At 45.8% G+C, this 25,176-nt stretch overlaps 1 protein-coding gene across 2 annotated transcripts in view; it reads right to left on the reverse strand.

Annotated features, from left to right (window-relative positions):
- Positions 1–445: 445 nt before the first annotated feature.
- PIGG (phosphatidylinositol glycan anchor biosynthesis class G) overlaps positions 446–25,176 on the reverse strand; it is a 90,602-nt gene continuing 65,871 nt past the window's right edge. The window contains exon 13 of one of the 2 annotated variants that reach the window (XM_058043919.1): positions 446–2,097. In XM_058043919.1, coding sequence (XP_057899902.1) covers positions 1,872–2,097 — 226 coding nt within the window. In that variant the 3' untranslated portion in view covers positions 446–1,871. The remainder of the gene's footprint in view (positions 2,098–25,176) is intronic. The other variant, XR_009115912.1, reaches the window with a different exon arrangement.

Raw genomic sequence — 25,176 nt, forward strand, 5'->3', positions numbered from 1 at the left:
AAAAAAAGACAAAAAACCCCACCCAAACAAAAGAAACCAACCAACCAACCAAAAAAAAAAAAAAAACCCTAAAAAAACCCAAACAAAAAAACCAAACAACAAAAAAGCAACAACAACAAAAGACAAAAACAAACGCAGAAGAAAGCAATAAAAGACCTTGTAAACGTCATCCCACATTGTTTTAGGATTCTGTTCACCAGAAGCTCTGCTCTATGCCTTCCATCTCTTTATTAGCAACCTCTTCCACTGATTTAAATGTCTTATAAACATAATCTGTATGAATTTTAGGGAGGAAGCTTACAAATTAACAATGTAAGTAAACAGAGAATATGTTGATAATGCCAACATGGCTGCTTGCCAGCAGGTAACCAAAAAAAAAATTGAGAATTGGGAAAATGGTAGATGTACATTCACAAATACAAACTGGTTTAAATAACCATAATTGCCAGTAAAATGTGATTTATTAGAAGTATTTAATTTTCAATCTTCCAGCAGGTCACAGTAAAGGACATTAAGATGGAGTATTCTCTCCTTCAGGTAATGAGCAATATGCTGCCAGTATATTGAAAATTTTAGTCGTTTTATAGCTGAAAAAATATTTCATTATGAGTAATCAAGATGGCCTAGTATTAATGTATAAAAACTAAAGGCCTACATTTTGATATCTGCATTATCTGTAACATGAGACAAAAAGTGCATCAGTTATTTTAACTGTGCTGTCAGCTATATCGGTCTTGAAAGCTTTATTTTTCCATATTTGTAACAAAAGTTAAAAGGTCTGCTTCCATTCTGATATACTTCAAATATAGAGTAACTCGATGGACAAAACATGGACAAAACTAAGAAGTAAAAAGACCCCACATGAATACTGACAGTCAGTATAGTCATTAACATGTATCTTCTTTACAGAAGAAAGGAAAAACAACATTGTCAGAAATTAATTACAGCAATTACAGAAATTACAGAAATTAATTCAAGTGAGATGGCTAGACAGGTCACTAGGAGGGTGGTGATGCAAACTGCAAACAGACCTTTTACACATTTTATTCTGCTGCTAACTTAATCCATTAAACTGTTTTCCTGTTTACTGCTCAAAACTCTGTATCCATGTGTGGAAAACATGATCAAATGTTCAGCATAGCAGCACCGACCTGATTTATCATTTATACATTGATAAGAAGAAACAACATTTTAGCCGTGAATGGACTCCATAAAAGATTCATTACTTTGTTAGACCATAAGTGTTTCTTATTCAGTGTCTGAAGTGCAGATCGAAATCCATTACAAACAATGATGGCACTCATCCTACAAAGAAAAATGCTGCTTTTAAACAGAAATGCTTGCTGCTTATGCAAAACAAAATCTCTTACCTGGGATCTTTGTACAATAAAAGTTTCAATGCATCCACTTGAAAGAAAACAAACACAAAAATCCCCTGAAGCTAATGGATTCAGGATCTTTTGAACAGCACCTAGAAGTCCTGCACATTTTTAGGATTCTGTAGTCTAAGAATGTAAAAAAATTATATGCACACAGGATTTCTTCTGTGCCTACGAGGCACTGGTCTGCATTTATATCAAGATGTATATTTTCAAATTCAAAACATGTAATATCACCAATCTGTTATTTTGGAAGTGCTATAATGACAGCTATAGAACAAAAGGTATCCTTGAAAAGACAGTTTATTTCAATTCAACATTTCTAAAGCAAACTCAGTTTTAACACGAGACTGATCTTGACTAAAATAAACAACTCTTTTAACAATTTACTCTTCAAAATCCCCACAACAATTTAAAGCCAGTATTTTCCTTCTTCCAATCCAGTGGCACAGTGGACATTGCAATGCAGAACCACACACCACACACCCATTTTCAGTCTTGCACTTTGTAGGAGTGGTTCTGATCCATTGCTGTGAAGAACAGGCAGACAGCAGCTGTGATGAACACATGCACTCCCTCGTAGAGGAGCTTTGGCGAGAAGACGCTCCATATGAACAGGTGGTAGCGCAGACCTGTCACCAAAACAACGTAGATGGCAACGGGGATGGAACGCATCAGAGCGTAGCAGAAACAGCCGTGACCCACTGCTGCAGAGTTCCTGGGAACAAAAACACAGTAGGCCATTCTCAGACAAACTCAGAAAAAACACCTGAGTTCCCCCCCCTCTGCAGCATTACTTCACGGCACAAGGAGTATTCAGAGATCTCCACTTTGTTTTAGGAAACTGATTGTTAATGCAATGATGAACCAATAAAATTTGTTCTTGTCACCTCTATATATCCTATAACGTGTACGTCAGATGTAAGCATAGATTATAATAAAGGTGTCCAGTAGTTCACTTCAACCTTGGATTGTTCTGTACTTTATTGTATTTTATTCTAATTGTCAAAGTTTCCATTAAGCAGTTTCAAGATCGCTTTGTCTCCTGTTGGATTTATAGTGCCGTTCCACCAAACCTGAATGGTAGGAGGAAGACAGGACAACAGTACTTCTCACAAAGCTTCTAACCTGTTCAACAGACAATCAGATGGAGCATGCAGCCCCCTCGTAAAGGGCATTAAACTTGTCAGAGTGCACCACTGCCCCTATAGCCAGCAACACTGTACAGAACAACATAAAAACTGTGCTATTGGAAAGCTTCACAAAGCTAACTAACATAACAACATTCTCCAAATACCACATCCTAAGGCTCACAAGAGTGATACACTGCATTCCTGTCACAGGTGCTTAGCTCAGCTGGGTCCACTGCATCCCAAGAAATGTCTGCCCCATGTAACTTACATGGACCATATTTGCCACATCGATGTATTTTGGTGGGTGACAAGAGTCAGATGAAAATGGAAGTGAGGTTTTCTGCACTTTGATTGTCCTCTCTCTCCTGAGGCACCAACTCAAAGCAATGCTGGGTTGGCCCCTGTTTAATTTCCCCAAAATACATCTGCTGAGATTAATTCACACTAAATTCAGATGTTTACCCCTTCAGATAAAAGGAAGCAAAAAACTATTTCACTGGAATAATAAGCGAACATTTTCCTCTCCCCATCAAAATATTTTACATAAGCAGTTCCCAAAAGAACACACTGGAAAAGAGTGGATATGTTTTACAGCAAAATCCTGATCTGAGAATCTGTTCTGCTCCTCCCAGTTTTTAATTCTAATCTTGATCCAAGTAATAAAAATTTAACAAGGCTAGCACTTCTGCAAGATGTTAATTAGTTACTTATGACTAAGTAAGCTACAGAACGCAGTATTTTACATAAACCATTATTTCTTCAAAACTTCTTATTTTTAAAATAAAAATAACTTGGATACAGCCCTGTTTTCCAGTGAAGTCAAGATCTAAATTCCCAAGGCTTTCAGTAGAAGGAAGAACAGGTAATGAAAGCAGAGTTTTAAAATCAAGAACAGCAGGCATGAATGACTGAAAAACATATATTCAGTTCACAGAAAACTATTTCCCTTGCTGCTTAGCCAAGAAAACTGAGACTTGGGAGTGAATTAGACTGCTCCTTGCTTCTGCATAACTATCTTAATCTTCAGTGAGCTTGTGTAAATAACCAACTTTATGTTTAACAACTGATTTTATTGACAAGGATTAAACAAAGTTCAGTTCACTCAGTCTTAGCTGTTTTGATGCTGATATGCGTTAAAACAGTATTTGTAGTAAAATAGTATTTGTAATAGTCAGATGACCACTGAATAAACAGAGGAAATGGCTTTTCAGTCAGACAAACAGGCATTTTTAAAAATATTTTCTAGAGTTAAAAAATGCACTTAATAGATCGTATAGATGAATCTCCAGGTCAATGATCCAATTCTTTCTGTATTCTGATATCATAAAAACAGCTAACACAGGATATCTCTACTTACAAAAGCTCTCAGCACTCACTTCAGTTCTCAAGATAACACTGACACATACCTTTAGAGGGAAAATTGGACAGTTTTGCTGTATAACTCAGTCGTGCAATTTAGAGAAGGCAGCAAAAGCACACTGCATCCACAAAGTTAAACTGTTAGTGGGGTTCAGCAGCAGAATAATTGGGTTTATCTCAGAGCTGGTGAAAGTGTTCATACATGCATCGTTGCGGACAGAGCACTGGAGTGACTGAGCACAAGCAGTGAGACCTACCTGGCCTGATCCTAAGGCAACAACTTAGCACATCATAATCCTTTTCTCTTACTTTGGCCAGGGACAAAATTTGCACAGCAAGTAGTCATGTCCTTTGTGTGCTCCTTCTTCTCATTCTACAGACATGGTGCACACAGCATCTCCAGGCCACAAGGAAGGCAGCATCCATGGATTAGGCAGCTATTGATAACATGACCATGACAATCCAGCTAGTTCTGCCAGTTTCTGAGTTAATCCAAACTAATTCACCAGAAGAACAGAGAAAGCTGTCTGTGGGATGCCACCCATGTATGCTCATGTTTATGATCTGGACCAGCCAGTAATGAACAAGCTTGCAAATTCTCAGTGCTGTTTCAATTAAAATAATGGAAGACTACAGGACACATCTAAAGTATCAAACTGTAACTAATCCACACTGAGTCGTTCTTCAGCAACTAATACCTTTCATTATTTAAAGGAGAAGAGCACAGACAGGTATAAACTACCTCCATGTTCTGACAAAAACAGCCCACTATTAAGGCCTCTGCACAATGCAGGAGTAACAAAAAGGAATACTCAGCTTCTAATAATCATCTCATCTAGAAAGTCAGCTTATGGGGACTTGAAAGAGAGACCCATATGTGTTACAGATGACAAAGCATATCCAAACTTCATGTGAGATCGCGGAAAAAACATTTTTTGAGAGTTCTGAAGCAAAGAACACTACAGATTAAAATCACTAGACATGCTGTAATTAGAATGCAAACATTAAGTATGGTGTAGAAAACATTGGCTTTCAGCAAAAACTGTCTCTTAACAGAAAATATTTAATGCGTAGTAAAATATGCCCAAGAAACTGTTATATTAATAGGTTTACCACTTCTTTTGATATCCTAAACCCTAGTAGTAGATGTTCCATCAACAGATTTTTCACCTCACAATCCATCTCTAAGGTGCCACTCAGTAATACAAGTCTTGCAAAAAGAAAAAAAACTACAATGTAAAAAAAAAAAATCCACCCTGGAAAAACCCCCACAAAACAAAAAACCCCAAACCACTATTTTCTTGTGAAAACATGTCTCGTAGTTATACAGAATACTTGGCAGTTGGTGGCAACAAGTTTTGTAGCTTAAAAATCAAGAAAAACATCTCCACTAACAGCCCTACAAATGTATCCACAAGGAATTTTAAAATAATCTTTACAGTGTTTACAGTGTTCCAACCCTTTTTCCAACACACCATACCAAATAAACAGCATAGAAACATGCAGGCATATGAGGGTGGAACACCCTAGCATTGTCGCTCTTCTGGGGCTGGAAGAGGAGGGTCGCTGTGGAGGGTTTCACTGTGAATGAGCTGAGTCCTTTCAATGCAAGTTACCCTCTAGCATTTCTGCCCTTCCACCCCCCCCTTTTCTAGTTGAACATCACTGCCTAAGTTATCTCCTATTGGAGATCCTGAATTTGCCTATTTGAAGGCAATTTTTACTGTATTAACATCTTCTACAGTATTAAGTGGCACTTCTCTTTCTAGGCATTCTGCAGTTTCAAAGATCTCCCTGCTTAGTGTCCTCTGAAAAATACTCAGGATTTTGTTCATCTGCCCCATACATACTAATGAAGGGTTGCACTCAGAAACAAGCTGTGTAGCATTCCAAATTTCTCCATCATCTCAGTGTATCTGCAATGTGTATCTGCAATTTCTCTGATCTAAGCAAGTATCCATCAATTCAGCAGCAAGAACAAATTTGCTGTATCTCTCCCACATGTCCCATTCTCACTTAGTATAATTCTACAACACTATTTTAGATTATAGAACACAATCCTGCATTTTCATGGAAAAACACCTTATATATTTAGCAGTTCCAAAGGAACCAAGAGTCCTCTGGAAATTTACATGATTAATTCTGGTAGAAACTACCAATCAGAACCACAGTTTTAATGCTATGAAGTCACGATTTTTGTCACCACACCCTATCAATGGATAGATGTCAAAAATGGTGCTTGCCAGCAAGATAAAAGGGCTGTAAAGTGTATTCTGCTGCCATGGAAATGAGGAACTTGAAGAGGACTGATTTTTCTCTGCCCTCTGCATTTTTTTCCCAGTAAGAAAGGCAGAGAAGGTACAACTACCTGAGCAAGGTCACGTCTGTGGCAGTAAGTTACAGGGGACTGTAGGACATGTGGATTGTAGTACAGCGTTCAGCAGGTTCTCACACAGACTTAGCTGTAAAAAGCTATTAGGACTTAAAACTTCAATTCTCTTGATTTCAGCATCAAGAGTATGAAAAGTAGAATTGTATCAATGTTTTTTCCTGTTCTCACTGCTGGCATAATCAGTTGTGCTGTGAGCTTCATGTCAGCAAAATAAGCAAAAAAAAAACCCCAACAAAACAAAACAAAACAAAAAAACCACATACACACACAAAGAACCCAAAACAAAAACATACACACACAAAAAAAAAACCCTGAAAAAACTCTGAAAAAACCAAACCAAACCAAACCAAAAAACAAAACAAAACCAAAAAAACCCCCACAAAAAACAAAACAAAACAAAAAAAGACAAAAAAGAAAAAAAACCCACTAAACCAAGTCAGTCTACTTCTTTGACACTGTCCCAGATTTTATTGCAGTAAGGTATAACCAAACTATCCTAACAAGCAAAACACAAACCCTAAATATTTGAAAGCCCAGCATCAGTCAATTTTCTGTGATGACTCTTCCAAAATTCACTGAACACTTCATAAGGTTTCCAGTAGGAAAAAAACCTGAAGCATTTTACAATGGCATCATACATGCAAGGAAAAACAAGGAAAATCACAGGTTGATTTTCTATTAAGGTGCATCTGCACAATTTCCTGCCCATCTTTGTAAACAAACAGTTATTCTTCATGACCTTAGCTAAAGGTGTAAAGAAAAATTGCATCCGATAATTGTTATTGACAGATGGGATCTGAAGAAATTTAAAACAGACTGTTAGTGTCCAAGTTATTCAATTAAATTCAAATGTAACATGTTAAAATATACCAGTATAACAAGACATATTGACAGTGACACAAGGCATTTCTAGAAAGGTAAAGCACAATTTATTTAAGTGTGGATAGGAAACTGGCCAGCAAGGCCAGAATAGGTGGTAATCTGTGTTTTTTACTCACTGTGGCAGTCAGTCACAAGTAGGGTATCACAGTGAATGCTACTGAGCCCCAAATGGCTGAACATTTTCATAAATACATGATTAATTCTGGATTAATTATGTCTAGATGGTAGGACTTGAAAACACCTTTGCTAATGTGCTGTTGGGCACTAAACTGGGCGTTGAAGTGGACAGAGTAGAAGGGAGAGCTGTCTTACAGAGAGATCTGATCAAGACCTATATGAAGTTTCACAAAGTCCTGCACCTGGGTTGTGGGCTAGGATGCACATGACTGGGAAATAGTGCTGCCAAAAGGGACCTGGGGATACTGGGGAAAACAAGCTAAACACAAGTCAGCAGGGCACTGCTGCAGCAACAGGCAAATCACGTTCTGGTCTGCATTCTCAAGGGCACTACTAGCAGGGAGAGATGTGGTTATCCCAACTCTACTGAGTGCTTGTCAGGCCATACCTGTAGTACCACGTTCAGTTCTGCTCCCCACCCTTCCAAAAAGACATGGACAGGCTGGAGGGGCTCTAAAGATGGACTCGAGAGCATGAAAGAGTTGTACAACATAAGATATTAGAAGTTAAGTCTCTTCTTCATGGAGAAGGCTCAGGGAGACTTCATCACAGCATTCCTGTACTTTATTATTTCAAGATGGCAACAAAGGATGGAGATGCTTTCCTCACCAGGTGGTACATGGAGAAAATATAGGGCAATGGGTACAAGTAGCACTGGGAGAGGTTTCATCTCAGTATAAAAAAGATATGTTCTATAGTGAGAACTATCACTTACAGATACAATCTTGCCAGGGATCTGGTAGAGTTCCCCTCATTGCAAATTCTCAAGACAAGACTGGACAGCATGCTAGATAATCTCATGGACGCTCCTCTTCCCAGAAAAGGTTGGACCAGATGATCTTTTACGGGCATCTCCAACCTGGGGTGTCTTGTGGTTCTGTGAAGCAATTCTCACTCTTCTGCACTGAGGGCAGACTCAATTCTTTCTTGTGTTTTTCCACTACAATAACTATTTTTAAACTTACAACTTAAATAAAATAACAGCTCTCTCCTCAAATTACTCCTGCCATCCCAGTAACACACACATTCAATAAGAATTTGTTAACTTCAAGAAAAGGTGTGAGAAAAGAAGATAGAAAAATCCTAGACAAATGCAGAATGACAGTATGTCATGCACAGTCCTATCCATAGCTACCAGAACCAAGCAGTTATGTTGGTCATGGAACAGAGGAGAACAGTTAAGTAATGGAGAAAAAGGAAAAAAAAACTTGTAAGAATAGTAGGACCAGGCCAATACCAGCAAAAGTACAGGTTATATCTAGAAACACTGCTACAATAAATAGGTATAAGTGGTATAGAGGTAAAGAGGTATAATAGGGACAATAAAGAGGTATATAAGCAAAGCTCTGCAAGTATGACCCTCTCTTTCCAGCAGCGCTCTTCTGAATGACTCTGCTTGTGCTTGAGCAGCAGCAATAACAACTCAGAGTCCAACATCATCACGCAGCTCTTGCTGATTTAAGAGAGGAAACAAAGTTGGTACTATTCTCCAATCTGTTTCAGAATAAATAGGGAGGAATATGCAAAATACAGAAGAGAAAGGGGCAATGGAATAATTTCTTCAGTGAACTGTGCATTCATGCATTGTATCAGAATATTGCTCCCAACTTTCTTCACAGCTTTTTCTAGCACAATGCACAGCATATTCATCTTCAGAGACTTTTTATTCCTTGTGGTGCAATGAGATGCCTTCTGGGATTACACAGGGATATTCTTACTAAGCCCAAGTGTTATACACACTTTTTACTTAGGCAAGTTTATAGGAGTGTTGGACTTCTTAGTAATTCAGCTTTGTCCAAATTACTTTTAAGAGCAATACTCAGCATTGGGATAAAGACTGCAGAGCCCCACATACCTCCTCTGGGAAGCAAAATGGATTACAGCATGATCTGTAGACCTAAGACCTCTGCAAGGAGGGAAAAGATGAAACACTGCTAATATCATTAAGTGCAGAAGGAACACTGAACAAAATGTAATTAATTGCAAGATTAATCTGATGTTTTATGAAGATACCTTGATTAGTAGCTGCAGACCCTCCTCCTCTTTGGACCCCAGCTGAGAAGACAGACAAATCAGAACAGGATTTTTCATGCCCTAGTTTTGGTGATACTGTAATTGTAATTGCTCTGAGACAGAAAATGTAAACAGACAGAATACAACTTTCAGAAGACTGCAGTTGTTAATTTGCAGAAGGGAAAGGAGGAGGGAGGGAGGGAGGGAGGGAGGGAGGGAGGGAGGGAGGGAGGGAGGGAGGGAGGGAGGGAGGGAGGGAGGGAGGGAGGAAGGAAGGAAGGAAGGAAGGAAGGAAGGAAGGAAGGAAGGAAGGAAGGAAGGAAGGAAGGAAGGAAGGAAGGAAGGAAGGAAGGAAGGAAGGAAGGAAGGAAGGAAGGAAGGAAGGAAGGAAGGAAGGAAGGAAGGAAGGAAGGAAGGAAGGAAGGAAGGAAGGAAGGAAGGAAGGAAGGAAGGAAGGAAGGAAGGAAGGAAGGAAGTGTCGGAAGGAAGTGTCGGAAGGAAGTGTCGGAAGGAAGTGTCGGAAGGAAGTGTCGGAAGGAAGTGTCGGAAGGAAGTGTCGGAAGGAAGTGTCGGAAGGAAGGAAGTGTCGGAAGGAAGGAAGTGTCGGAAGGAAGGAAGTGTCGGAAGGAAGGAAGTGTCGGAAGGAAGGAAGTGTCGGAAGGAAGTGTCGGAAGGAAGTGTCGGAAGGAAGTGTCGGAAGGAAGTGTCGGAAGGAAGTGTCGGAAGGAAGTGTCGGAAGGAAGTGTCGGAAGGAAGTGTCGGAAGGAAGTGTCGGAAGGAAGTGTCGGAAGGAAGGAAGGAAGTGTCGGAAGGAAGGAAGGAAGGAAGGAAGGAAGGAAGGAAGGAAGGAAGGAAGGAAGGAAGGAAGGAAGGAAGGAAGGAAGGAAGGAAGGAAGGAAGGAAGGAAGGAAGGAAGGAAGGAAGGAAGGAAGGAAGGAAGGAAGGAAGGAAGGAAGTGTCGGAAGGAAGGAAGGAAGTGTCGGAAGGAAGTGTCGGAAGGAAGTGTCGGAAGGAAGTGTCGGAAGGAAGTGTCGGAAGGAAGTGTCGGAAGGAAGTGTCGGAAGGAAGTGTCGGAAGGAAGTGTCGGAAGGAAGTGTCGGAAGGAAGTGTCGGAAGGAAGTGTCGGAAGGAAGGAAGGAAGGAAGGAAGGAAGGAAGGAAGGAAGGAAGGAAGGAAGGAAGGAAGGAAGGAAGGAAGGAAGGAAGGAAGGAAGGAAGGAAGGAAGGAAGGAAGGAAGGAAGGAAGGAAGGAAGGAAGGAAGGAAGGAAGGAAGGAAGGAAGGAAGGAAGGAAGGAAGTGGCGGAAGGAAGTGTCGGAAGGAAGTGGCGGAAGGAAGGAAGGAAGTGTCGGAAGGAAGTGTCGGAAGGAAGGAAGTGTCGGAAGGAAGGAAGGAAGTGTCGGAAGGAAGGAAGGAAGTGTCGGAAGGAAGGAAGGAAGTGTCGGAAGGAAGGAAGGAAGGAAGTGTCGGAAGGAAGTGTCGGAAGGAAGGAAGGAAGGAAGGAAGTGTCGGAAGGAAGGAAGGAAGTGTCGGAAGGAAGGAAGTGTCGGAAGGAAGTGTCGGAAGGAAGTGTCGGAAGGAAGGAAGTGTCGGAAGGAAGTGTCGGAAGGAAGTGTCGGAAGGAAGTGTCGGAAGGAAGGAAGTGTCGGAAGGAAGTGTCGGAAGGAAGTGTCGGAAGGAAGGAAGGAAGTGTCGGAAGGAAGGAAGGAAGTGTCGGAAGGAAGGAAGGAAGTGTCGGAAGGAAGGAAGGAAGTGGCGGAAGTGGCGGAAGGAAGTGTCGGAAGGAAGTGGCGGAAGGAAGGAAGGAAGGAAGGAAGGAAGTGGCGGAAGGAAGGAAGTGGCGGAAGGAAGTGGCGGAAGGAAGTGGCGGAAGGAAGTAAGGAAGTGGCGGAAGGAAGGAAGTGGCGGAAGGAAGGAAGTGGCGGAAGGAAGGAAGTGGCGGAAGGAAGGAAGTGGCGGAAGGAAGTGGCGGAAGGAAGTGGCGGAAGGAAGTGGCGGAAGGAAGTGGCGGAAGGAAGTGGCGGAAGGAAGTGGCGGAAGGAAGTGGCGGAAGGAAGTGGCGGAAGGAAGTGGCGGAAGGAAGGAAGGAAGGAAGGAAGGAAGGAAGGAAGGAAGGAAGGAAGGAAGGAAGGAAGGAAGGAAGGAAGGAAGGAAGGAAGGAAGGAAGGAAGGAAGGAAGGAAGGAAGGAAGGAAGGAAGGAAGGAAGGAAGGAAGGAAGGAAGGAAGGAAGGAAGGAAGGAAGGAAGGAAGGAAGGAAGGAAGGAAGGAAGGAAGGAAGGAAGGGAGGGAGTGGGGAACCTATGTTGACTGAGAAAGACCAAGAGAGTGTAAAAGTGATAAACATTCACAGTAGAGACATGGGACACTTGAGCAAATCAGAGGTAAATTGTGTATGGGAAAGTGAAAGAGCCTGTCAGAGAGGGAATGCACGCAATAGAGCAAGACACTGAGGAAAAGAAAGTACATGAGAGAAGTACGGGAGAAAGATGAAAAACAACAGGGAAAAGGAGGGAAAGCATACCAGGAACACACTGAATGTGTCTGTGGGTGTGAGCATATGGGGACGCCAGAGAGAAGATTAGAAAGTTTGTGCACAAGAGAGAGGAAAGGTGTAACAGAAAGAATAAAAAGGTGTCAGAGAGGGGACAGGTATGGGAAAATGGATGAAAAAATGAGAGAGAATTTACATAGAAGATAATTTTATTAGGAATACACATGTGGAATCACAAGCATGTGACAGAGCAGGAAAGTACACAAATGAGATGGAAGGTTTCCAAGTCAGCACTGGAAAGGAGAAAAACGGCTGCATAAGGGAGGGAAAGCATGCCCAGGAGAGGGAAAGTAAAAGCAATAGATAGGAAGTGTAAGACTGTGAGATGGGGAAAGTGTACCAGAGAGGAAAAACACATGCAGAAAAAGGGGGACACACTATAGAGAGAGAAGGAAAGCACGCATGCAAGGAAGTAGAAACTTAAAAGATGAGTAAATCAACAACAGAGTATGAGGTAGAGAGGGTGGGGTAGCATACACAAGGGAGCAAAGTGTACAAGGGCAAGCAAGGAAAACTGCAGCAGACTAAAGGAAAAGCACATGCAACAAGGTAAAGCCATGATACAGAATTCTAGGAATTGAAAGCATTAGCTAAAAGGAAAGCATAAAAACAAACAGGGATGGAATGTGTGAAAGAGGGATGGAATGTGTGAAAGTGACAGAAAGCATGAGCAAAAGAGAAGAGGGGAAGTGAAAGAGCAAGTGAAGACATGGGTAAGAAAAGGCAGTGTGCATGTAATTAGAAAAGTACAAGCAAGAGAGACTGGGATACTGCTCAACTGAAACTAAATGTGGTCAAGAGAAAGCAATAAAGGCCATGAAGTACAAAAGAGAAACAAAATATGTGAGACAACCCACAAGGAAAGGAAAAAAACATGTAAGGAGTGTCATAGGGATAGGGAAATGCATATGCAGAAGAGCAGGAGGCAAGACAAGCATGGTAGAAAGGGAAGAAGCTCTGTGAGGCAAGTCTGAGAAAGCAAGGAAGAAAGTGATAGAGTGTGTGAAAAAGTAAAAGAGGGTAAGAAGGTGAAAGATGTCTGATAGTGGGAGCCAAAGGTACAGTGGGTGGGAGGGAAGGGATGTCCAGAGAGGGGTGAAGGGAGAGGGAAAGACTCCAGGAGAGACAGACTGATGGGGAAGGAGCATGTGGGAGTGAGAGAACCTGTGTATGCCAGTGAGTGCCAAGGTGTGTGAGAGGCAAGAGTAAGGAAGCAAGAGAAGGAGTGTTAGGGTGAATTTTGGAGGGTGAGGGGGCAGCAAGATGAATTAAATTATGGGAGAGAGAAATGCAGAGAGAGGAAACTAGCAAGTAGACAGTGAGAGAAGTGCTACTGAGGGAGAGACACACAAGAAGCACAACCAAGACAAGAAGCACAACCAAGAGTGACAGCATGTGCTGGGGCTGAAGTGCAAGTGAGTGACATGAAGCATGCAAGGGAGCAAACTACAAGATGGCAAAGTGAGAGAGCCCATGATAGAGGGAAAAGTGAAGATGGAGACAAACAAGAAATCGTGCAAGAGGGAAGAAAACAAGAGAAAGAGAAAGAAGGGAGAAGGGAAAGCAAAGGGGATAATAAATGATGAAAAGGGGCAGCATGAGAGAGAGGGAGGAAAGGGGCACAGGAAATTGACAGTAGGAGTAAGAGAAGAAGTACAAGCAGAGGAGAGGAGAACTGTGTGCTTTGTATAGCAATGCAAGAAAGAGGGGCAGCAGAAGAGCAAAGGGACAGAGGGCAAGGGTGTGCAAGAGAAAGATGATACACACAAATAAGTGAAGACATGCAAGCGAAGGGGTCAAAGAGCATCCAAGACAGAGAAAATGCACACTCAAGAGAGAGGACATGAACACTGAGGACAGCAGTAAGGGCATAGGCCAGAGAGGGAAACATACTGTGAGAAATGTAAAGCTAGAGGAAGTGTGAAGGGCAGCAAGTGGGACAAGGACAGAGAGCAATAGAGAGGGAAGTAGCAAGCTAGGGGGGGAAGCATTAGACAGAGGCTGGAAGGATAAGCAAAAGGGAAATCCAAGAGTTAAAATGTGAGAAAGGTGAGAAAGCGTGAGAGAGGAGGTTAGTGAGAGAGAAAGACTTAACACAAGATAAAAAAAGGAAACAGTATAACACAAGGGGAAGAAAAAGCATGCAAGGGAAGCAAAGCATTAGAGAGTGAGCACAAAGTGCACGTCCAAGACAAAAACCACATACCAGACAGACAATAAAACTGAATGACAGCATGAGGGAAGATGTGTGTGACAGAGGGAATATGGATGAGGTGAAGATGGGGAAGAGGTGTGAGAAAGTGCAAGGTGAATAGAACATGACATCAGTAAATCATGAAAAGTTATGGGGAAGCACATGACAGAGAGAGGCACGGCAGGTGAGAAGGAAGCAAATCATATACTGCTGGGAAAGTGTGTGAGAAAGACAAGGCAAGTGACAGAGGGTGGAAGTTGAAGAAAGAGAGAAGTAAGGGGGAACTGAGGACAATAAGAAAGAGGGAAATGAGGAGAAAGGGAAAGCTAGAGAAAAAGAGAAGGAACGAGACAAAGGTATAGTGACAGCAAGACAGGGAACAATGACACTAGACAAGACAGAAAGCACAAGTGGCATTGAAAGTGCAAACAGGAAGGGTAATTTTGTGAGACAGAAAGCACACAAGAGAGGAAGGAAGACACAGAAATGGAGAATAGCAATACACGTAAGAGAGGGCAGTGCCAGAGAATGAGAACAGCAAGCAAGAAAAAGCATACATGGGAGATAATGTAAGCATGACAGACGGAATTTATGTGAGAGAGGAAACACATGAGAGTGAGGAGGATGCATCTGAGAGGGAGGCTGTTGAGACAGATAGGTGCACCACACATAGGTAAAAGACACACAGAGAGGAAAAGGGTGTGGGAAGCCTGTGAAAGGGCAAGTGTGAGGAAAAAAAAGTAGAAGAGGCAAATGACAGAGCCAAAGGGAAAGGGATAACAAAGGGAAAAGAGAGGGATACTTAGGGAGAATGACAGAATCACAGAACTAACTAGGTTGGAAAAGACCTTTGAGGTCATCAAGTCCAACCTATGAACTAACACCACCTCATCAACTAAACCATGGCACTGAGCGCCACATCCAGTCTTCCTTTAAACATGTCTAAGGATGGTGAATTCACCAACCTCCTGGGCAGATAGTTTCAGTGCCCAATCACTCTTTCAGTGAATTTTTTTTTTTTTCTGACATCTAATCTTATCTTCCCCTGGCGCTGCTTAAGACTGTGTCCTCTCGTTCTGTCAGTTGTTGCTGGGGAGAAGAGACCTATCTGGTTACAAACACCTTTCAGGCAGTTGTAGAGAGAGGCAAGGTCTTCCCTGAGCCTCCTTTTTTCCAGGCTAAATAACCCCAGCTCTCCCACCATTCCTCACAGGACCTGTGTCCCAGACCATTCACCAGCCTCCCTCTAGACACATTCAAGCATCTCAACATTCTTCCTAAACTGAGGGACCCAGAAGTGGACACAGCACTCGAGGTGTGGCCTCACCAGTGCCAGTACAGGGGCAGAATGACCTCCCTGCCCCTGCTGGCCACACTATTCCTGACACAGGCCAGGAGCCCTTGGCCTTCTTGGCCCCCAGGGCACACTGCTGGCTCATGTCCAGCTGGCTGCGGACCAGCACCCCCAGGTCCCTTTCTGCCTGGGCCCTGTCCAGCCACACCATCCCCAGCCTGTGGTGCTGCAGGGGGCTGTTGTGACTCAAGTCTGGGACCTGGGACTTGGACTTGTTAAACCTCATATCCTTGGACTCGGCCCATCTATCCAGCCTGTCCAGGTCCCTCTGCAGAGCCCTCCTACCCTCTAACAGATCAATACTTGCTTCCAGCCTGATGTCATCTGCAAATTTACTGATGGTGAACTCAATCTCCTTGTCCTGATCATCAATGAAGATATGAAACAGGACTGACCCCAGCACAGACCCCTGAGGGACACCATGGTGACTGCCCACCCACTGGATGTGACACAATTCACCTCCACTCTCTGGGCCCGGCCATCCAGCTGGTTCCTAACCCAGCAGAGTGCTCCTGTCCAAGCCATGGGCTGCCAGCTTTTCCAGGGGTGGAAGTCCTGTGGACAGATGGTGTCAAAGGCATTGCTGAAGGTCAGGTGGAGAACATTCACAGCCTTCCCCTCATCCACCAGGTGGGTCACCTGGTTATAAAAGGAGATCAGGTTGGTCAGGCAGGACCTGCCCCTGCTAAATCCATGCTGGCTGCATCTGAGCCCTGGGCCATCCTGGAGGTGCCACGTGACCACACTTGGGATGATCTGTGCCATTCTCCTGCCAGGCACAGAGGTAAGGCTGACAGGTCTGTAGTGTCCTGGATCTTCCTTCCTGCCCTTTGTGTGGATGGACATCACTGACCAGCTTCCAGTCATCTGGAACCTCCCCAGTGAGCCAGGACTGCTGGTAAATGATGCAGAGAGGCTCACAAGCTCATCTGCCAGCTCCCTCCTCCCCCTGCGATGGCCACCAGGGCCCATGGACTTGTGAGCATCTAAGTGGCTCCGCAGGTCTCTGAGTGCCTCCTGCTGGATAACAGGGGGACCATTTTGCTCCCTGTCCCCATCTACCAGCCCAGGAGGATAGCTGTCCTGAGGACAACCTGCCTTTCTGTTAAAAATTGAGGCAAAGAAGGTGTTAAGTATCTCTGCCTCTTCATCATCTTTAGTTACTAAATTCCCTTCCACATCTAATAGAGAATGGAGGTTATCCTTGCATCTCCTTTTGCCATTAATGTATTAAAAATAATATTTTTTATTTTCCTTCACAGAAGTAGCCAGATTGAGTTCCCACTGGGCTTTTGGCTCTCTAATTTTTTTTCTACATGACCAAATAAGCAACATTTCCCTTAAACATTTCCTGAGACACCTGACTCTCCTTCCAAAGGTGATACACCCTCTTTCTTTTCCTTAGCTCCTTCACAAGTTCTTTGCTCACCCAGGCTGGTTATCTTCCCCGATGGCTCATCTTTTGGCACATAGGGGACAGCCTGTTGCTGTGCCCTCAAGATTTCTGCTTTGAAGCATACCCATCCATCCTGGACCCCTTTGTTTTTAAGGGCTGCTTCCCAAGGAATTCTCTAAGTAAGTCTCTTGAATAGGCCAATGTCTGCTCTCTGGAAGTCCAGTGCGGACTTGACCCCCCGCTCCTTGTTTCACCAAATACTGAAAACTGTAATTTCCATGATCACTGAGCACTGGGTGGTCTCCAACCACCACAGCTCCCACCAGCCCTTCTCTGTTTGCAAACAGCAGGTCTAGCTGCTGGTAGGCTTGCTCACCAGCTGCGACAAGAAGTTGTCCTCCACACACTCTAAGACCCTCCTAGACTGCCTCTACTCTGTTGTGTTGAGTTCCCAGAAGGTTAAAGGCACCTACAAGAACAAGGGCTGGTGATTGTGAAACATTTTCCAGCTGTCTATAGAAAATATCATCCACCTCTTAATCCTAGTTGGGTGGTGTATAACAGATTCCCACCAGGATGTCAGCCTTGTTGGCCTTTCCCTTGGTTCTTAACCATAGGCACTCAACATTATCATCATTAATCTCAAGTTCTGTGGTGTAAAGAGCCCCCCTAACATACAGGGCTACCCCCTTCCACCTCTTCTCCCTTTCCTGTCCCTTCTAAAGATGTTGTAGCCATCCATTGCAGCGCTCCAGTTATGCAAGTCGATTCACCACATTTCTGTAATGGCAACAAAGTCACAGCTTTCCTGCTGTACCATGGCTTCCAGCTCCTCTTGTTTGTTACCCACGCTGCACACATTAGTGTACATGCACTTCAACTGGGCTGCTGACTTCACCCCTGACTCAGGCTTACCACCCATGGGCTTGTTTGTGGAGAGCCTAGTTGCATCTACTTCCCCCTCTGAACATAGTTGAAAGCCCTCTAAATGAGTCCTGCCAATTCATGGGCTAGAATCCTGCCCTTAATAGACAGATGAAGCCCATCTGACTCCAGCAAGCCATGTCCTGTAAAAGCAGCCCCATGATCAAAAAACCCAAAATTCTGCTGATGGCACCAGCCTGCTTGGTGAAAATGTGGGTTCGCATGTTTCTTTCATCATTTGCCCTGCCACTGAAGGGACTGAGCAGAACACCACTCTACCCCACCAACCACTTGACCCAGAGCCATGAAGTTCCTTTTAACTGCCCTGACACTCCTCTTTTCAGTCTGATCACTGCCAGCCTGGAGTATCAGCAGAGGGTGATCAGAGGGCTGAATCCGCCCAGGGAGTCTCCTGGTGATATCCCATACCTGGGCCCCAAGGAGGCAGCAGACCTCCCTGTAGGATGGGTTTGGTCAATATACAGGGTCCTCTACTCCCCTCAGAAGGGAGTCACCTACTATGACTACTTTTCTTTTTAATGCTAGTGATCCATCTGACAGATGAAATGTAACCTGGAGGCTCTCCAGGCAGATTATTTTCTTCAATATCATCTGGCTGACTCTCTGGATCCAGGCCTCATACCTGTTCTGAAGTGGCACCTGGGCAGGTAATGAGGGTCAGGAAGAATTTTTTATTAAGTCCCCAAGAAGGAACCCATTTCCATTCTCCTTCTTCTACTAGGTCTCCTCCTTCTGCCTGATTGTAGGAGGCTCAGGAGTCCTCTAGCTCCTGGTGGGCTTCTCTCACAGATGGAAGGGTGAAACTCCACAATATTTCCCTTTCACTTTCCCTAATACTCCTTAGTCTTTCGACTTCCTCCTTAGCTTGACCACCAGACAGGGGAGATCATTCAGCTGTTCACACTGCAGGCAGGCATCATCCATCCTTTGGTACTTCTCACAGGCTCAAACACTCCTTACAGGAAAGGGTCTGGACAGATGTGTTGGGGGGTTCTGTTTGGGTTGGCACACTTTTTCTAGCTATGGCATCGTTTAGAGACCATTGCTGAAAAAATCCCAAAACTAACCAACCAACCAACCAACCAACCAAAATAAAAACTCCACTAGGAGGATGACTGCCACCCTGCCTGCACAAACTGCCACGCTGCTCCCTCAAACACAGGCCACACCCTGTTCACCATGCTCCTTAGAGCCTTCTTTTGATAGCACCTCTGCACCTCCCTGTGTCTGAATGGCTGCTGAGAGGAAGGAGACCACCTGCTCAGCTCCCTTTGAGAGAAATCTGTGAGGAAAGGGGAGAACGAGCACATCAGGGAAGAAAAGCGTGCCTGAATGGCATGGGAATGGGAAGAGATCAGGGGTAGGGAAAGTATAAGCAAGAGATGGCAAGCATGAGCAAGAGGGAAAGTGAGCACATCAAAGTAGAAAAATGTGTCTGACATGGAAAAGCAACCAAAGGGGAGGAAAGAATGACAGAGAGAAGAAAGAGTGAGAAGAGGGAAGTGCAAAACAAAGTAACAACACTCAAGAGAGTCAAAGCATGTGACAGAGGGACAAAGGACATGTCAGAAGCAGAGAGAGGTGAAGAAAGTAAATAGGGAAGACCATATGAGAGAGTGAATGTGAAAGGGAAAACATCTGAGATAGAGTAAAAGGAGGGTAAAGAGAGTAGGGAAATGGGAAGATCAAAGGAGGGAGGGAGGGAATTTGGAGACAGAAGAGAGAAAAATACACAGGGAAAGTGAAAGCAAGAAAAAGAGAAGCCAACAGGATGACAGCAGGGAGGAAAAAGTGAGGAACACAGAAAAACAGAAAAGAAATATATAAAAGCGTGAACATTCACCAAAACATAAGGGAAAAGCAAACCAAGAGAGAAGCAACGTGTGTTTGAGATGTTATGTATGCGAGAGAAAGCAGATGTGTTTAAGTTTACAACCTTAAACAGGAGGGCAAGGTCTGTGAAAGAGAAGGCTGATCAGAATGGAAGAGAAAGCGCCTCTACAAAAATGAGACAGTTTCTTTGGGAAGAGGAAAACATGGCCAAGAGGGAGGCAAAGGTTGAGAGGCAAGAGGGAATTGACTGAAAAAAGCACACTGCTAAGAGGGAAAACAGGGAAGGATAGAGACTAGTGGAATGCAAAGAGGAGTCCAGAGAAAGCCTAAGACAAGAAAAGACAAAAGCAGAAGCTACACAAAGGGAAGAAGAGAGTGAGACTGAGAGGTAATTTGTGCGGAGGGGAGGGAGAGAAAACACATCTAAGACAAAGAAAAAGCCCAAGAGACAGATGGATAGAGAAAGGAAGGCAGTGGAATGCCAAGAGCAAGAAATAGTAAGCAGTGTAGGGAAAGCACAAGCAAGGAAATGAAAGCATGAAGGGAAAGTGCATGCAAGAATGTGTCAAAGAGGTGGGAAAGCACATGAGGAATGGAGAAAGTGAAAAAGGCAAAGCAAGGAAGAATGTAAAAAGGCAAACATGGGAAAAAACATCATGCAAGTGAAGTGAGTGAGAGGCAAAATATGTCTGGAAGACAAGAAAAGCTGCAGGGCAGAGATACAAATGAGAGAGGAAAAGCCCATCTCATGGAGGCAGAAAGAAAGGAAACAGCAGAAGAGATGAAGGAAGAGAAGGACAGAGGTCAAAGAGACCACAGATTGATGGGGAAAAGGGAGGCAAAAAGAGATGCAGAGTGAGACGGAAATTTCAGGAGGGAGAGGAATGGTTGGGGGTGTGAGTGAGAAGAAGGGATAGTGAGTGAGCAGGAGAGAGAAGTACAGTGAGGCAAAGAATGAGACAGCAAGTGACACAAAGGGGATAGTGAAAGACAGAAAGATGTCATGAGACAAAGTCCAAGGAGAAAAAAACTGAAAGATGGAAATGCATGAGAGAGAAGAATGTTAGACACTATAAGAAGAGAGACTAGGAGAGTAAAATGCCTAAATCGACACAATGACTGCAAAGCACAAAAGACAAAGCCGCAAAATGCATTTGTGGGAGACAGAGTGGCAAAGCACACACAAAAGTCGAAGTGCACATGCACAGGAGACAAAGCATGAGTGCAAAACACTGAGGACAGAGAGAGAAAGAGGAAGTGGCGGAAGGAAGGAAGGGTTGGAAGGAAGGGAGGGAGGAAGGAAGGAAGTGGCGGAAGGAAGTGGCGGAAGGAAGTGGCGGAAGGAAGGAAGTGGCGGAAGGAAGGAAGGAAGTGGCGGAAGGAAGTGGCGGAAGGAAGGAAGTGGCGGAAGGAAGTGGCGGAAGGAAGTGGCGGAAGGAAGGAAGTGGCGGAAGGAAGTGGCGGAAGGAAGTGGCGGAAGTGGCGGAAGGAAGTGGCGGAAGGAAGGAAGTGGCGGAAGGAAGGAAGTGGCGGAAGGAAGGAAGGAAGGAAGGAAGGAAGGAAGGAAGGAAGGAAGGAAGGAAGGAAGGAAGGAAGGAAGGAAGGAAGGAAGGAAGGAAGGAAGGAAGGAAGGAAGGAAGGAAGGAAGGAAGTGGCGGAAGGAAGGAAGGAAGTGGCGGAAGGAAGTGGCAGAAGGAAGGAAGGAAGGAAGGAAGGAAGGGGCGGAAGGAAGGAAGGGGCGGAAGGGGCGGAAGGAAGGGGCGGAAGGAAGTGTCGGAAGGAAGGAAGTGGCGGAAGGAAGTGTCGGAAGGAAGTGGCGGAAGGAAGTGTCGGAAGGAAGGAAGTGTCGGAAGGAAGGAAGTGTCGGAAGGAAGTGTCGGAAGGAAGTGTCGGAAGGAAGGAAGGAAGTGTCAGAAGGAAGGAAGGAAGTGTCGGAAGGAAGTGTCGGAAGGAAGTGTCGGAAGGAAGTGTCGGAAGGAAGTGTCGGAAGGAAGTGTCGGAAGGAAGGAAGGAAGTGTCGGAAGGAAGTGTCGGAAGGAAGTGTCGGAAGGAAGTGTCGGAAGGAAGGAAGGAAGGAAGGAAGGAAGGAAGGAAGGAAGGAAGGAAGGAAGGAAGGAAGGAAGGAAGGAAGGAAGGAAGGAAGGAAGGAAGGAAGGAAGGAAGGAAGGAAGGAAGGAAGGAAGTGGCGGAAGGAAGTGTCGGAAGGAAGTGGCGGAAGGAAGGAAGGAAGTGGCGGAAGGAAGGAAGTGGCGGAAGGAAGTGGCGGAAGGAAGTGGCGGAAGGAAGTGGCGGAAGGAAGGAAGTGGCGGAAGGAAGTGGCGGAAGGAAGGAAGGAAGTGGCGGAAGGAAGTGGCGGAAGGAAGTGGCGGAAGGAAGTGGCGGAAGGAAGGAAGTGGCGGAAGGAAGGAAGTGGCGGAAGGAAGGAAGTGGCGGAAGGAAGGAAGTGGCGGAAGGAAGGAAGGAAGGAAGTGGCGGAAGGAAGGAAGGAAGGAAGGAAGTGGCGGAAGGAAGGAAGGAAGGAAGGAAGGAAGGAAGGAAGGAAGGAAGGAAGGAAGGAAGGAAGGAAGGAAGGAAGGAAGGAAGGAAGGAAGGAAGGAAGGAAGGAAGGAAGGAAGGAAGGAAGGAAGTGGCGGAAGGAAGGAAGGAAGGAAGGAAGGGGCGGAAGGAAGTGGCGGAAGGAAGTGGCGGAAGGAAGTGGCGGAAGGAAGTGGCGGAAGGAAGTGGCGGAAGGAAGTGGCGGAAGGAAGTGGCGGAAGGAAGGAAGGAAGTGGCGGAAGTGTCGGAAGGAAGTGGCGGAAGGAAGGAAGTGGCGGAAGGAAGGAAGTGGCGGAAGGAAGGAAGTGGCGGAAGGAAGTGGCGGAAGGAAGTGGCGGAAGGAAGTGGCGGAAGGAAGTGGCGGAAGGAAGGAAGGAAGGAAGGAAGGAAGGAAGGAAGGAAGGAAGGAAGGAAGGAAGGAAGGAAGGAAGGAAGGAAGGAAGGAAGGAAGGAAGGAAGGAAGGAAGGAAGGAAGGAAGGAAGGAAGTGGCGGAAGGAAGGAAGTGGCGGAAGGAAGGAAGGAAGGAAGGAAGGGGCGGAAGGAAGTGGCGGAAGGAAGTGGCGGAAGGAAGTGGCGGAAGGAAGTGGCGGAAGGAAGGAAGTGGCGGAAGGAAGTGGCGGAAGGAAGTGGCGGAAGGAAGTGTCGGAAGGAAGGAAGGAAGGAAGGAAGGAAGTGGCGGAAGGAAGTGGCGGAAGGAAGTGGCGGAAGGAAGGAAGGAAGGAAGTGGCGGAAGGAAGGAAGGAAGGAAGTGGCGGAAGGAAGTGGCGGAAGGAAGTGGCGGAAGGAAGTGGCGGAAGGAAGGAAGTGGCGGAAGGAAGGAAGGAAGTGGCGGAAGGAAGGAAGTGGCGGAAGGAAGGAAGGAAGTGGCGGAAGGAAGTGGCGGAAGGAAGTGGCGGAAGGAAGGAGGAAGGAAGGAAGGAAGGAAGGAAGGAAGGAAGGAAGGAAGGAAGGAAGGAAGGAAGGAAGGAAGGAAGGAAGGAAGGAAGGAAGGAAGGAAGGAAGGAAGGAAGGAAGGAAGGAAGGAAGGAAGGAAGGAAGGAAGGAAGTGGCGGAAGGAAGGAAGTGGCGGAAGGAAGTGGCGGAAGGAAGGAAGTGGCGGAAGGAAGTGGCGGAAGGAAGGAAGTGGCGGAAGGAAGTGGCGGAAGGAAGTGGCGGAAGGAAGGAAGGAAGTGGCGGAAGGAAGTGGCGGAAGGAAGTGGCGGAAGGAAGTGGCGGAAGGAAGGAAGGAAGTGGCGGAAGGAAGGAAGGAAGGAAGTGGCGGAAGGAAGTGGCGGAAGGAAGTGGCGGAAGTGGCGGAAGGAAGGAAGTGGCGGAAGGAAGGAAGGAAGTGGCGGAAGGAAGTGGCGGAAGGAAGTAAGGAAGTGGCGGAAGGAAGTGGCGGAAGGAAGTGGCGGAAGGAAGGAAGTGGCGGAAGGAAGGAAGTGGCGGAAGGAAGGAAGGAAGTGGCGGAAGGAAGGAAGTGGCGGAAGGAAGGAAGTGGCGGAAGGAAGGAAGTGGCGGAAGGAAGGAAGTGGCGGAAGGAAGGAAGTGGCGGAAGGAAGGAAGTGGCGGAAGGAAGGAAGTGGCGGAAGGAAGGAAGGAAGGAAGGAAGGAAGGAAGGAAGGAAGGAAGGAAGGAAGGAAGGAAGGAAGGAAGGAAGGAAGGAAGGAAGGAAGGAAGGAAGGAAGGAAGGAAGGAAGTGGCGGAAGGAAGGAAGGAAGGAAGGAAGGAAGGAAGGAAGGAAGGAAGGAAGGAAGGAAGGAAGGAAGGAAGGAAGGAAGGAAGGAAGGAAGGAAGGAAGGAAGGAAGGAAGGAAGGAAGGAAGTGGCGGAAGGAAGGAAGGAAGTGGCGGAAGGAAGTGGCGGAAGGAAGTGGCGGAAGGAAGGAAGGAAGGAAGGAAGGAAGTGGCGGAAGGAAGTGGCGGAAGGAAGGAAGGAAGTGGCGGAAGGAAGGAAGTGGCGGAAGGAAGGAAGTGGAGGAAGTGGCGGAAGGAAGGAAGGGAAGGAAGGAAGGAAGGAAGGAAGGAAGGAAGGAAGGAAGGAAGGAAGGAAGGAAGGAAGGAAGGAAGGAAGGAAGGAAGGAAGGAAGGAAGGAAGGAAGGAAGGAAGGAAGGAAGGAAGGAAGGAAGGAAGGAAGGAAGGAAGGAAGGAAGGAAGTGGCGGAAGGAAGGAAGTGGCGGAAGGAAGTGGCGGAAGGAAGGAAGTGGCGGAAGGAAGGAAGGAAGGAAGTGGCGGAAGGAAGGAAGGAAGGAAGTGGCGGAAGGAAGGAAGGAAGGAAGGAAGGAAGGAAGGAAGGAAGGAAGGAAGGAAGGAAGGAAGGAAGGAAGGAAGGAAGGAAGGAAGGAAGGAAGGAAGGAAGGAAGGAAGGAAGGAAGGAAGGAAGGAAGGAAGGAAGGAAGTGGCGGAAGGAAGTGGCGGAAGGAAGGAAGGAAGTGGTGGAAGGAAGTGGCGGAAGGAAGTGGCGGAAGGAAGTGGCGGAAGGAAGGAAGGAAGGAAGTGGCGGAAGGAAGGAAGTGGCGGAAGGAAGGAAGTGGCGGAAGGAAGTGGCGGAAGGAAGTGGCGGAAGGAAGTGGCGGAAGGAAGTGGCGGAAGGAAGGAAGGAAGTGGCGGAAGTGTCGGAAGGAAGTGGCGGAAGGAAGGAAGTGGCGGAAGGAAGGAAGTGGCGGAAGGAAGGAAGTGGCGGAAGGAAGTGGCGGAAGGAAGTGGCGGAAGGAAGGAAGTGGCGGAAGGAAGGAAGTGGCGGAAGGAAGGAAGTGGCGGAAGGAAGGAAGTGGCGGAAGGAAGTGGCGGAAGGAAGTGGCGGAAGGAAGTGGCGGAAGGAAGGAAGGAAGGAAGGAAGGAAGGAAGGAAGGAAGGAAGGAAGGAAGGAAGGAAGGAAGGAAGGAAGGAAGGAAGGAAGGAAGGAAGGAAGGAAGGAAGGAAGGAAGGAAGGAAGGAAGTGGCGGAAGGAAGGAAGGAAGGAAGGAAGGGGCGGAAGGAAGTGGCGGAAGGAAGTGGCGGAAGGAAGTGGCGGAAGGAAGTGGCGGAAGGAAGTGGCGGAAGGAAGTGGCGGAAG

The sequence above is a fragment of the Melospiza georgiana genome, chromosome Z, assembly GCF_028018845.1.
Source record: "Melospiza georgiana isolate bMelGeo1 chromosome Z, bMelGeo1.pri, whole genome shotgun sequence".
Classification (NCBI taxonomy): Eukaryota; Metazoa; Chordata; class Aves; order Passeriformes; family Passerellidae; genus Melospiza; species Melospiza georgiana.